At 50.5% G+C, this 12,773-nt stretch overlaps 1 protein-coding gene across 2 annotated transcripts in view; it reads left to right on the top strand.

Annotated features, from left to right (window-relative positions):
* The window catches only part of PCSK6 (proprotein convertase subtilisin/kexin type 6), a 34,557-nt gene that overhangs the window by 11,249 nt on the left and 10,535 nt on the right, over positions 1-12,773 (top strand). For both annotated transcript variants that reach the window (XM_088172666.1, XM_014874638.2), the window contains exons 5-11: positions 489-565; positions 1,214-1,302; positions 4,435-4,607; positions 8,232-8,444; positions 9,790-9,890; positions 11,437-11,540; positions 12,018-12,135. In XM_088172666.1, the coding sequence (XP_088028792.1) occupies positions 489-565; positions 1,214-1,302; positions 4,435-4,607; positions 8,232-8,444; positions 9,790-9,890; positions 11,437-11,540; positions 12,018-12,135 (875 nt within the window). The remainder of the gene's footprint in view (positions 1-488; positions 566-1,213; positions 1,303-4,434; positions 4,608-8,231; positions 8,445-9,789; positions 9,891-11,436; positions 11,541-12,017; positions 12,136-12,773) is intronic.

Here is a 12,773-nt window from a genome sequence, read left to right as displayed (position 1 = left end):
TGTAAACACAGCTGAAGTCTGTGCATTGGCATATTTAGAGGAGAGGGTTGTTTTTTTTAAAAAACAAAACAATCTTGAGATGTTTTTAAGAAGGAAATGAGGTTTTTAGATAAGGAGGTTTGGGGGGAAACTCCCTTTGCAGCTGCTTGGGAAGCAGCCTCCTCCCTCTGTTCACTAGGGCAGAGCCAAAAACCTGCATGAACCCGTTTAGCCCCAGCTCAAACCCCACATGGCCACAGTGGGAGGGAGTGGGGTGCTGAACCCAGCAGGATTTGGGGTTCAGAGGAGCAGTTCCTGAGGTAGCAGGGTATTTCCCCTGGGAAACACGCAGGACTGCAGCCTAAAACTATTTATTCTGAGCAAACAATCAGAAACTAAGGGGAAAATGTAATTTTCTGCTCTGCTTGGCTGCACTGGCCATCACTGCAGCTACTGACAACCACAACCACCTAGTAAGTTGAATCTAATGGTGAATCTAATATTTTCAGGACCCTCTTGCAAGCTATGATGTTAATGGGAATGACCACGACCCAACTCCACGCTACGATGCCAGCAACGAGAACAAGTATGTAATGATAATTGTAATGGAGCAAGGGGTCTGGGGGTGTCTATGAAGCTGGGTGTCCCCTCTGGGGTGTCTTCCAAATCCCTTTCCCCATTCCCAGGGCTGTGGAGGGGCCTGTGTTAAGGGCTTTGCACAGAGTCCTTGTGTTCAATGCAAATTCAGCCAGTGCCAACCCCATTAATTGCTAATTAATCCTCCAGCCACCCAGTACAGCACCAGAGGGTTCCTTACCCTGGCTGGGGGTTGAACCACATGAGTCAGGATGGATGGCTGAGATGGCAAAGCCCGGATGCATTTTTTGGGCTTCAGTTAAAGTGGGATGGTTACAGGTGGAAAGGAAACAGGAATGCAAAGAGCAGCATCTTGCAGAGATGCAAGATGCAAAGAGGAATTTGCATTTAGGTGCAAAATGCAAAGAGGAAGTTGCATCAAGGTGTAAAATGCAAACAGCAGATTGGATTTAGGTGCAAAATGCAAACAGAAAATTGCTTTCAGCATTAGTTTCCTCCACCCATTTGGTGTGGGTTTTGGGTAAGGACAGCTTCTTCCTCTGCTCCAGCCTTGGGGCTATTTTTGGGTGCTGGGTGGGGCGTGGCTGGAGGCATCCTTAGCCATGGCCATCAGCTGATGGGGGGTTTCTCCTTGCAGGCACGGCACTCGCTGCGCGGGGGAGGTGGCGGCGGCGGCGAACAATTCCTACTGCATCGTGGGCATCGCCTACAACGCCCGCATCGGAGGTGAGCCTGGCACCTCCGTGGCTCCCCTGCCCTTCACCATCCCCCCGAGGCCACCCTGGTCACACTAACCGGCTCCTGGGGGAGAGGTGGGATGCTGCTCCCCCAGGAGAGAGTCTCCCCCTTGGTGCCTTGGCTGCAGGGAGCCCCAGGGGTGTTGGGGGGATATGGTATGCAGGGGACTCTAGCTCCATGTACTTAGGGTGGAAACTTTCTGCTTGGGCTGCATCCTTGCTGTGAGGGTGCATGTGGATTGAGGATGTGTTTTCACCCCAGAAGTCCATAACTGCTCTAGGGGGTCTGTCCTTAGGGTGGCTGTGTTTGCTGTGGTCAGTGGTGCTGGCTGAGGTTCAGAGCTGATATAACTCGTTTGTGGGGTCAGGGGATGCTGAGGAGCTGCTCAGAGCAGGGGGCCTGGGGAGAACCCCAGAAATACTCTCGGGGGAAAAAAAAACAAGGTGAGGGGCCAGAGATACATATCAGGAGGATCTTCTGCACAGCCCCTCAAATAACATGTGTGGAAAGCAAATGAATCTCTTATCACCAAATTGGATCCTAGCGCTAATTAGAATTGCTGAGTTCATTTGCATTAGCCAAGCTGGTTTGAGCTGAGGCAGTTCTGGCCAACCCAGGCAACCCTGGGGAGATGAGGGTGCCAGCAGAGGTGGGAGTGTGCTGTCCCAACTACATGGCTGGTGAAACCATGTAGAGGACAAATGCCTGGAGCTGGCTTCTTTCAGCCTTCAGCCCCATTCCTGGCATGGCTGGAACAGGAGAGGGGCTTTTCCTGCAGCCCCTCCTACCACCCCAGTGCTGGGAGAAGTGGCAGCCAGCAGCATGGACCCAAGTGCCCACGGGTGGATTCGGGATTTAATTCCTTCTTTTGGCTTATTCATCCTGGCTGTGCAGGCAACAGCTTTTGTCAGGGTTGTGTCTGCATGGGAGCAGTGTCCATAGGGATCTTGCTCTTGGCCAAGTACCTCCTGTGGTTGTCTCTGCTGGGAAAATCCCCAGAGGGAAGAAATAAATAACCCTCAGGGAGGGTGAAGAGTGGGCTGGTAGGGCTGTAAGGGCTATGGCACATCATCCCATCCCATCTCCTGTGCTCCCTACATGTGTGATGGCTTCTTGCTTCTTAGAGGCTTCTTGCCTCTAAAAACCCATCTCCAAGCACACAGCAAGCAGCAGCAGAGCGAGGCAAAGCTCATGGTGGGATTTATTGGATCCTGCAGGATCAGGCTATTCCCTTCATGCTCCTTTCTGTACAGCAGCTGTGGAGATGAGAGTTCCTTGTTGACTTTATGACGACCTCTGGGTCTCGTTTTAATTTGCTCCCTTTAACGAGTGCCTTGCCTCAGGGGTGTGCTGGGGAGGTGTTGAGTGAGACAAGGCACCTGGCAGAGGGCTGGGGGCTGGGGGCTTCCCACAACGTGAGCAGGCAAAGGGGAAAAATAGAGTCTGAGCCGTATCAAGTTTGGGATCATGGAGGAAAATACGCTATAGCTGCAGTGAGAGTGATTTTAGATGGATTACACAAATAAAGCAGCGATTAATGAGCACAACTTGTTGGGGAAGCCTATTTGTCACACTTGGAGAGCTCCCATCTAATTTTACTGGCTGCTCTTCAGTGCTCTTGCATTGCTTTTCATATGCCCTGGGCAAAACACATCACTGCTCAAGGAAAGGGCTCCTGCCATTTCTCCTCTTCTTCCCTGTCTGCAAATGCTCGCTTTGGAGGTTGGTGTTGCTCCCTGTGTGACACAAAGCTCATTTATTTTGCAGCACCCACCCCTGTGCCCTCCTGCTCCCCATTATTTGACCAAGGAGGCCCTCATTGTGGGTGGCTTTCTCTGGGCAGGCTTTGGGTTGGCTTTGAGTTGACTTTAGGCTGATTTTGAGCTTGCTGATGAAAACAGCCACATACAGCAAGCACAAACCCCATCCTTCAGCTGATTTTCCTTGCTGTGTGCAGCTCAGACACTGGGCTTGGCTTTTCGCCCCTTCTCCTTGTGTTTTCTTGTTGACAAAGAGGAATTTTTTGGGAACAGCTCTGCTCCCTGATTTTACATTTCTAAACTCGGTTTTGGCTGGTTGGGGACACCGTCAGAAGGAGATATTTGAGTTGACTGGTGTCCAGAGTGCAGCTGCAGCTGGAATGACATCTGCCCGCATTTGTTTGCTTTAAGACAAAATACATGTGGAAGGGGAAATGCATTTTCATAAACCAGACTTTCCTTGGCTGACAAAATACGATGCTGAAGTTTCCAGCATCGCTTTTCCTGCAAGGGCTGTTTCTGAGCAGCCTGTAAGGGTGCTTGGCACCCTCTATTCACTGTGTGGAGAGGAAATCCAGCAGGGAAAGGGTGATGGAGAGCAGAGGGGTTGTGCTTCCATATTGCAGCAGTCAGAGACTGGGGATGTGCAGCAATCCCCCAGCCTATCCCACCATGGCTGGTTGGCTCTGCCTGGGAGCATCCTGACAGAGCTACCTGACTGGTAGCTGCTGGCATTCCCAGCTGGAAGTGAGAGTTATCCCAGTGGTGGTGTTGTCCCACCATGTGTTGGGGTTCTGGCTCTGATTTTGGCCATACAAACCACAGCCTGGTGTTTTTCCTGGGGCTTTTCCCTCTCCAGGGAACCGCTGGCCTCAGCTGGGCAGTGATGGGGTTTAGGGACAGTCACAGTCATCCCCACTTGAGGGGATAGGCATCATCCTATCAGTGTGCCTGAAGCTGAGGGGCATGAGTGTTCAGGAAACACCAAAATCTTCCAGGTGGAGAAATATGCTCACTAAGAGATCAAAAGGGGACAAAAGAGGATTTTAGTGGGGGGATTTTTTCACTGGGGAGTGCAGTACCACTACCACCACCCATTCCCCACCAGTGGAGGGAAAGTGAATTTTAACACCCCCTTCTCCATCACTTGCCATGAATCCAGCAACATGAAAAAGTTCCCCCATAGCTCCCCAGCATCCTGCTGCCAGGCTTGTTGGCATGCAGGGCCACGGGTTGAAGCTATTCCAGGAGCGCCTGGGCCATGTGGTTTCCGCCGCCGTTAACAAAGCCCTTTGATTGCAACCCTCACACTGTCATCCACGCCATGAAGCCCTAATGTCTGATGTTTTTGTGCTTTTAGGCATTCGTATGTTAGATGGAGATGTAACAGATGTTGTTGAAGCGAAGTCGCTTGGCATCAGACCCGATTACATTGACATTTACAGCGCGAGCTGGGGGCCAGATGATGATGGGAAGACAGTTGATGGACCTGGTCTATTGGCCAAGCAGGCTTTTGAGCAAGGCATTAAAAAGGTGTGGATCCCACAGCGCCCAGACACGCTCGCCCTCCTCCTCCTGTCCCGTGGGAAGGGCCATGGCTGGCCCGGGGTCTGGTGTGGGAATGGGCAGCTCGGCCCCCCTAAAGGTGAAGCCAGCACTAGGGCTGGGGCGGGGGGGAGCCAATCATCTCTAATTTTTCCTAGTTTTCCCTGGCATTCCTAAGAGCTCCGGTGGATTTGGTGGCTGAGGGTGGTGATGGCGGGAGGTGCCTGGTGATGGTGGGACCCCCCGGCAGAGCAGGGAGGCCCCAGGTTGTGTAGCAAAGCTCTGCCGGGATGAGAAACCCTAAGCAGTTCTGGGGGGGGGTAACTTTGCACCCCAAAATGTCCCCCCTGGATGCTGGTGTGGATGGAAACAGCAGTATCCCAAATCCCAATATGTCCAACCCTCTCCATGCTCCTTGGGCTCCTGGTATTCTCTCCCAGGGACTTCTTCATTCCCCTGGTTTTCCACCCAGAACAAGTGGCTGTGTCATGGCTGGGGAGGGACATGGGTGTTGCCACAGGATCTGACAATGGATTGTTGTCCTTGAGATCCTCCAGTAAGAAAATTCAGCCACAAACATCACTGTCAATCCCTGCTGGGGATGCCCTGGCCTTCCTGCATCACTTCCCTTTTTGGGTACTTTTAAAAAGTGCCCAATATTGGCTGAAAGCATTGGGAAAAAGGCCTTTTTGGCAGCTCAGTGGGCACCATGGGTAGGTGCTGCAGTGGCTCAGGGCTCCACAGTGGCTGTTCCCTGGGTGTTCCAGAGAATCTGGGGGTGGGGTTCCTTTGCCAGCAGCCCCAGGCTGGGCTGTGAAGCCCCCACTTCAACCTCTGCCACCACTCCTTCCTCTGCTGCCTCTTCCTGCAGCGTGCCAGAAGTTGGGGTGGCCTCTTATCTAAAAATAGGGTGGAGTGTTTTTCCCACTGTTTACTTGATTTCCTGCTGGGGCGGTGAGCCTGCCGAGGAATCCATTGAAGTGCCAGGGAGTTCACGCCGTGTAAATACGGGGGAACAAGCTGCTTTTTAGACCTTATTTTTCCATGCAGGAGCAAACAGGCAGCAGCAGGGTACTTGCCTAGCACAGCCCCACTGTCCTAGGATGCTTATTTTTGCCTCACAGGGGACACCTCGGTCCCCCCACTGCCACCCTGTGTTTGCAGCACCCACTATCCCACATGCACAGCTCATAATTGCCAACTCCATCTCCTTAAATAAGGAGGAAAGCTGCAAGCAGATAGTTAACCACCACCTTTAGCCCAAGCAAACAGCTGTAACCGAGTTATAAATCCTTAAAATTGAGTTTTTAATGGAAACATTAAAATAACCTTTATCTATTAGCGATAGGACTGCGCTGGGGTAATTTATCATCTTGTTTCTTGTTCCTCCAGCCACACTTTATTAGTTCTCAAGCTAACGAGGGGATATTTATCCTGGTCATTCATGGAGTGCTGTTGGGCAAACACCCAGGCCCTGCAGTGCTGCGGAAGCAGGAGATGCTGTGCATCCAACAGCCAACCCATGTGCTGCTGGGGTGAGCTGGATCAGCCTCATCTTGGCCAGGGAGGAATTCCCTGGTTTAAATGATGCCCAGATTCAGGTTTTATAGCAGCCAGGAGCCCCTCACTGGCATTGCACTGGCTTAGGAGGATGGCAAATTAAGAAGCTGATGTTTGGGGTCTGCTTACAGAAATCTTGATTGTTCCTTGTTTGAGAGCAAAGGGAAAGAATGGATTTTTCCAATCCGAGGGAGCTGCAATATGTGGTGAGATCTTACTCTGCCAGGAAATGCTGCCAGGTGTTAGCTGTGCATTGCTGTAGTGTCATTCATGTGCCTGTTCATGTCCTCATGTGACTGTGCTGTCTCCAAACCCACTTTCCCCCAGTGCAGCCCTGCCTGGGCATCGTGGGGATGTGGGTTTGGAGCAGGTCTGAGCCTTTCTTGGGTCTTGTGGGTGTAATGCTCGGGGCAAAGGATGAAAGGGAGGTCTGGGCTCTCAGTCTTCTGATCCCAAACAAAATCATTGCTACATCTCCAGATGCTTCGTCAATTGTGTCTGGTTTTATTCCTCTGATTAGTGATTTGGGTAAGCTTGGGTTACATGCAGTGGGACCCATCCTTGGAGGTGTTTTGACTTTGGTGTGGGTGAGCTGGACAGTCACTGTCTGCGCCGAGCATGTGGGCTGGGATACTGCCTCCTTGGAGATCCAGGAAACCCTGGAGAGTGGGATGGGAGATGCCAGCAGCAGGCTTGGTGGGCTGGCAAGCACTCCATGACGTGGAGCAGGGCAGAAATTCCCTTGGCAGTTGTGCTTTTTCTTGCAGAGCTCCAGATAGCTCTATTAATCTTTGCTAGGGAAATACCCACCCAGTTTGGCTGGGAGGCAGCCCAGATAATGAAAACTTTCATAAAGTAAGGAAAGACTTAGACTGTGTATCCAGAGGCAGGGTCAGCTCAGAGAGCCTCTGCCCCAGGAGGGGGTGAGACAGGTAATAAACCATCCTGCTCCCCCCGGCGCCTAAAGCCCACAATAAATCCTGGTGAATTCCTCCAGAGCAAAGCTGCTTTATTATTATTATTATTGTTACTATTATTTTTTGTGGGGGAAGCTGCCACAGAGCAGTGGGAGGGAGGTAAACACCAGATCTGCCCAGGCGAGCGCTGAAATCTCCCCGTGGCAGGAGCAGCCCCGGGGAGGATGGGGCTGCTCCTCTGCTTCCATCGCCTGCCAAGCCCGGCAGCTCTCCATCCTCCCCAGAGAGCCCTGCCTTATGGGGCTCAGAAGAGACCCAGCCACTTCATTTCCTGCCCCTAACCCTTTTGGATCACCCAAAATCCTCCTTCTTGGGATGTCGGCACCTTGCTTGTGAACCCCTGCAGGGCTGGGTTATTCCTGGGTGTCTGGCAGTTGGGTTGGATGGAGGGGTGAATGGGGTCATTCCTGTGGTGTTGGCTTCTTTAGGGACCCCTTGTTGGCACCATGGCTGCTGCTGCCAGGTGGGATTTTCCCCTGGCTCCAGGGGGGTCTGGGCAGCAGGCACACCCCTCCCACCCCCCAATTCCCAGTGTTCCCACAGCTGTACCCAGTGGGGATGGCTCCATCAGATATTCCAGCCAAGTGATGGGGAGGGGAGAAAAGGGTGGGATTTAAAAAGTAAAAGACAAGCAAAAGAAACCTAAAGGATAGGCTGGGAGAAGATTTCTGGTTGTTTGGGTGGTTCATGAGTGGCTTTGTGGGAGATTTGGGGTTTGGGGGTTCCCTGCCAGTTCCTCCTGCAGAGCCATCCTTAAAAGCACCATGCTCTGTGTCAGCACCTGGTCCAGGGACTTTAAATACCTGAGATATTTTTCCTTATGGAAAATGCCAAAACCCTGTTGCTGGAGGCTCTCCCATCCTTTTGGGGAATCACTGTCTGTAAACTGGAACCGACTGAGCCAAAGGACACGCGTGGGGAGTGATACAGGGGGCTGAGTGCTGGGCAGGGTGGGACCCCTCCTTCCACCTAAACAAACCCTCAAAAATCAGATTTACCCCTTCCTCCCTGCCTAGATGGCCTCTCCTTCTGGGCAAACATCTCCTCTAACCCTCCATCCCCTCTGTGCCCACAGGGTCGCAGGGGACTGGGGTCCATTTTTGTCTGGGCATCGGGGAACGGCGGCAGAGAGGGCGATTACTGCTCCTGTGATGGCTACACCAACAGCATCTACACCATCTCCATCAGCAGCACCACTGAGAATGGCTACAAGCCCTGGTACCTGGAGGAATGTGCCTCCACCCTCGCCACCACCTACAGCAGCGGGGCATTTTATGAGCGAAAAATTGTGAGTTTTACCCCAACATCGGGTGAGGCAGCTTCCCCTGGGTGTTTTCTGTATGGCTGGGCTGGGTGATGGCTCAGTTGGATGAGCTAGGCTTTGTCCTAAGCTCTGCAGTGGGATTTTGCTCTGGTTTTTGCCCAAGGATGTTGTGTTTTCCCTGGTAAATGGGTGAAAGGGCTGGAGGTTTGCAAAAATTCCCATGTAAATATTTACCTGTTCCCCAAAGTACTTGCTCACTGTATCTTGTTAAAAAAAAAAAAAGAAGTGAATTTTAGGATTTTTAGCCTGATAGAGAAAAAAGAGGGGGGATGCATGCATTTAACAGGGATGTGGCCACCCCAAACTGGGAACTGAGACTTTCTGGAGCCAAGGAACTGCCTGAAAGTGTGTGCACATGTGGATCAGTGCAGTTTTCCCTGCCACCCAGGCTATGTTTGCCCTGTCCCAACAGCTGCTGTGGCCTGGTCACACCATGACTGGTTATTATTGACATCCCTGTGCATCATCTCAACCTTGGGAAGTAAAACATCTCCCACCAACACAGCACCTTACCCAGCCTGGGGAGGGAGTTTGCCACACAAGTGAGGTCTTCTGACCAAAAATTGTGTGTGTTTTGTTTTTTTCTTTAACAAGTAAATATTTTTTTTTTAATTGAGGGGTGATTTATTTGACCCCCAAAAGATTAATTTCTATCCAGAAAACAGAACACAAGTTCATGGCACTCCAGGGGTGTTTGCATGGCTGAGGCCAACCCCAGCCCAGTACTATTGGAGCACTGTTGGGCAAAAACCCAAACCAGCTTCCCATCCAGAAATCACCAGATTAACTCAAAACTTAGGAGCCTTTTAAAATGAGAAAAAACATCTCTTGGCCCCCCACCTCCCCTCCAAATTTTTGGTAACCAAACATCATGCTCTGTCTTAAAAAACCTGGAAATGGCTTTTTTTTTTTTCCTGTGCAAATGGCAATTCTTGTCCAAGATCAGGAGGTGAAGGCTTTAAGGAAAGTGTTTAATATGGCCCAGCTCAACATGCACCCCTGGACCTGTACCCACACCAGCACACACCACTCCCTCAACCTTTTCCTCCAGCTGATCCACAGCCAAATGGGTTTTTTTCCCCTTTCAGATAGTTTTTGCATTTTTGAGCAAAGGAAAATATAAGTACAGAAATATTTTCTCATGCACCAAATGTACCTGCAATCCATTTTTGGGGCTCTGTGTCCCCCAGTGGCATTGGGGTCGTGGCAGGTTGAGTACCAGCAGGCTCATCTCCTCTCTGGCAGCATCCCAAGCAAATCTGGGGTGCTGCTGGGAGCATTTTGGGGGCTGCAGCTCCTGTCTGCACAGGTCACCACGGATCTCCGGCACCGCTGCACCGACGGCCACACCGGCACCTCCGTGTCCGCCCCGATGGTCGCGGGCATCATCGCCCTGGCCTTGGAGGCAAAGTAAGTGCAACCTCCTCAGGAGAAATGTCCCCACATTTAGCACCTGGTGAGCAAAACCTGAAAGAAACAAGGTGGTTTTGTTTCCTCTGGAGCGACCAAAATGACACAAAGTTATTTTCATTCGCTCCTTTCTGGCGGTGTTGTTGTTGTTTTGAATCTGATCTTCCTGCAGGTGTTTTATTGAGCTAATTTTTCATTTGTTGCCTTCTGTTGAAAAGTTTGGAGTTGGCCACATCAGTCAGGCTTTTCAGTAGGTGCATTGAAACTGCTGACAGCCAACTCCAACTGGAGTTTTATAAATACTTCCTGGGAAAAAAAAATCAGAAAACATCACAGACATTGGGAAATGTCAGCAGAAGTGATGGTTTTCAGCAAGTGTTGCATTTCTGGGATAAAAAGACTACTTTTTCATAATGTCAAAAACTCACAGAACTTGATTGTCAATGACACAGCCCTGGTTCAAATGAGCTGATCTTTTCCTCTTGTCCCCATCCCAGTCCCATCCTGGTTTCATCATGGTCCCCCAGCCCAGGAACAGCCCTTGGGCATTCCTGTGTTGCTTCATGGAGTGTCTTCTCATGAGCTTATTATTATTTTTATGGAGTGGAAATAAAATTAAGGCTGGGAATAAGAATAAGCCTCAGGGCAGCACTGCACTCTCATCCAGGGATGGTGATTGTGGCTCCATTCCTCCTCCTCTGGTTTAATCCCAACACCCAGGTCGGGTGAGAGCATTTCCTGAGATGCCGTTTTCATTACAAATATATTAAAAGCTTTAGAAGTAATTTTTGCATTGTTTAGCTGAAGCATAAACCGCAACATTAACTACCAGAGCTTGGTGCTCAGGCATTCCATTATGACAAGAGAGAATAAATTGAATTTCTTTCTTTAAATGTTGCTCGAGAGCAATATAAATCTCAGCTTGAGATGCTGAACAACTGACTGTAAGTAAAGCGGGGAAAATTTTCAAGCAATATCCCTGAGCTGGGGTCGTGAGGGGGCTCAGAAGCACAGAGCACTCAGTGTCCAGCACTTTGAACACACAAACCCAGCCTGGGGAGGTAGAGGTGATTTGGATTTAATTTTTCTGTTTAATGAATAACCCAGGTTTTATTTCCAGCAATTTTTTGCTGTTATTCCTACAAAAGGAAGGTTTGCTCAGCATTGTGTATCAATGAGCTCCTGAGCCCACTGTTCTGCCTCAGGATGTGCTTTGCTCCCTATCTCCTACAAAAAATGGGGAAAACCTTCCTGATTTGCTTCATTTCTACCCTAGAGCCTGAGAGCTAAATGGCCTTACCCAGGAGTAAATCCTGCTATTCCCATGGGCATGTGGCATCTTTCCTTGGGCACACCACTCTGCTGGAGCACCTCAAGTGGTGGCAGGGTGTCAGCATTTAAAACATCAATTCTTGCTTTTTTTTGAGCAGGAAAGAGGGGTGGAGGGCTGGTGTGGTTTTTTGGGGGTTTTTTTGGTTTTTTAACTCACTGCTGCTGGGAGGACTGGGAACAGCAGAGCCACCCCATGAGTCATGTGTCATTGCAGCCCCCTGCTCACCTGGAGGGACGTCCAGCACCTGCTGGTCAAAACCTCACGGCCAGGGCACCTGCGAGCGCCAGACTGGAAAACCAACGGAGCAGGGCATAAAGGTGAGAGGCCATGGGGATGGCAGGGCAAGAACATCCAACCAAGGGAAAAGAAATGTCTCCAGGACTTCACTTATGGGGACAATTCATCATGGGTGGCCACTATCTGGTTCATTGGGGGTTCTTACCTTCAGGCTGTTAAGTGGAGGGAGGAGAGGGCAGTAATTCATGAGGTGAGGTGCTTGGAATTCTTGCTTGGTGGAGATTTGAAAACTTGTTTGTGGAGACTTTATTGAGCTGCAGAGCTTCTTGCTACTTTCCTTGGGCTGCTCCCAGCAATGGGTTTTCCATGGTGCCAGCGTGGATTTGGGGTGTAACTTGGCCAGGGTGATGAGCTCCATGTGCTGAAACACCTTATACCCCAACGGGGTCAACTCCACACCTTCCCTGATGGTGGGAGGATGCTCTACCAAGCACTGAGGAGGAGCTCCTCATCCCTGCTGGGAAGGCTGAGGGTTTCTGAGTCTTCTCTCTTTCCAGTTAGCCATCTATATGGCTTTGGGCTGGTGGATGCTGATGCTATTGTGGTGGAAGCCAAGAAGTGGAAGATGGTTCCTCCCCAGCACATCTGCGTGGGAAGCCTGGACAGGGTGCCCAAGTGAGTGTTGTGGGGTCTGTGCCTATGGCTCAGTGAAGGGCTGGTCCCATTAGGGCTCTCCAGGGCCAGCTTTGGCAGTGAGTGATTTTTTTTTCCCTTTTGCAAGATTTCAGTTCCCAGACAAGTGATCAGCAGCGAATTTTTGAGGGCTGACAGTGAGAGACCAAACCCAGACCTCGCCTGCTGGGTCCTACATGAGCAGTGATGTGTTGGTCTCTTTGCCCTTACACCAAACACTTGGTCTGGATGGAAGACACCAAAATCTGGTGATTTGTTGCAAAGATTACCAAATTTCCAATGTCTTGATTCTCTTTGAATTTGGCTTCATGTTCAATCCAGCTCAGGTTCACATTTCATCCTTGGTATGTCAGTCCCTCCTAGGTGAAGAGCGAGATCAGGGATCTGACCAAGTGGACGATCCTCATTTACCAATGCCTGGCTGTAGAGCAAGAGAGTTGTTAATCAGAAAAGTCTTTTAGGGACTTGCATATGCAAAACAGGACTGAGTGCAGAGCCAAGTGTGCTCATGAAGCTATTTATCTGATACAGACACTAATTACAGCCCGAAGAGGAGCGCTGCACTGATAATTATAATAAAGCAGCGCCCTTGCAGCCCATAAGGCATAGATCTTCGAAGC

This window comes from Sturnus vulgaris, chromosome 13, assembly GCF_052056855.1.
Source record: "Sturnus vulgaris isolate bStuVul1 chromosome 13, bStuVul1.hap1, whole genome shotgun sequence".
Taxonomy (NCBI): domain Eukaryota; kingdom Metazoa; phylum Chordata; class Aves; order Passeriformes; family Sturnidae; genus Sturnus; species Sturnus vulgaris.
This window is presented reverse-complemented; position numbering and strand designations above follow the sequence as displayed.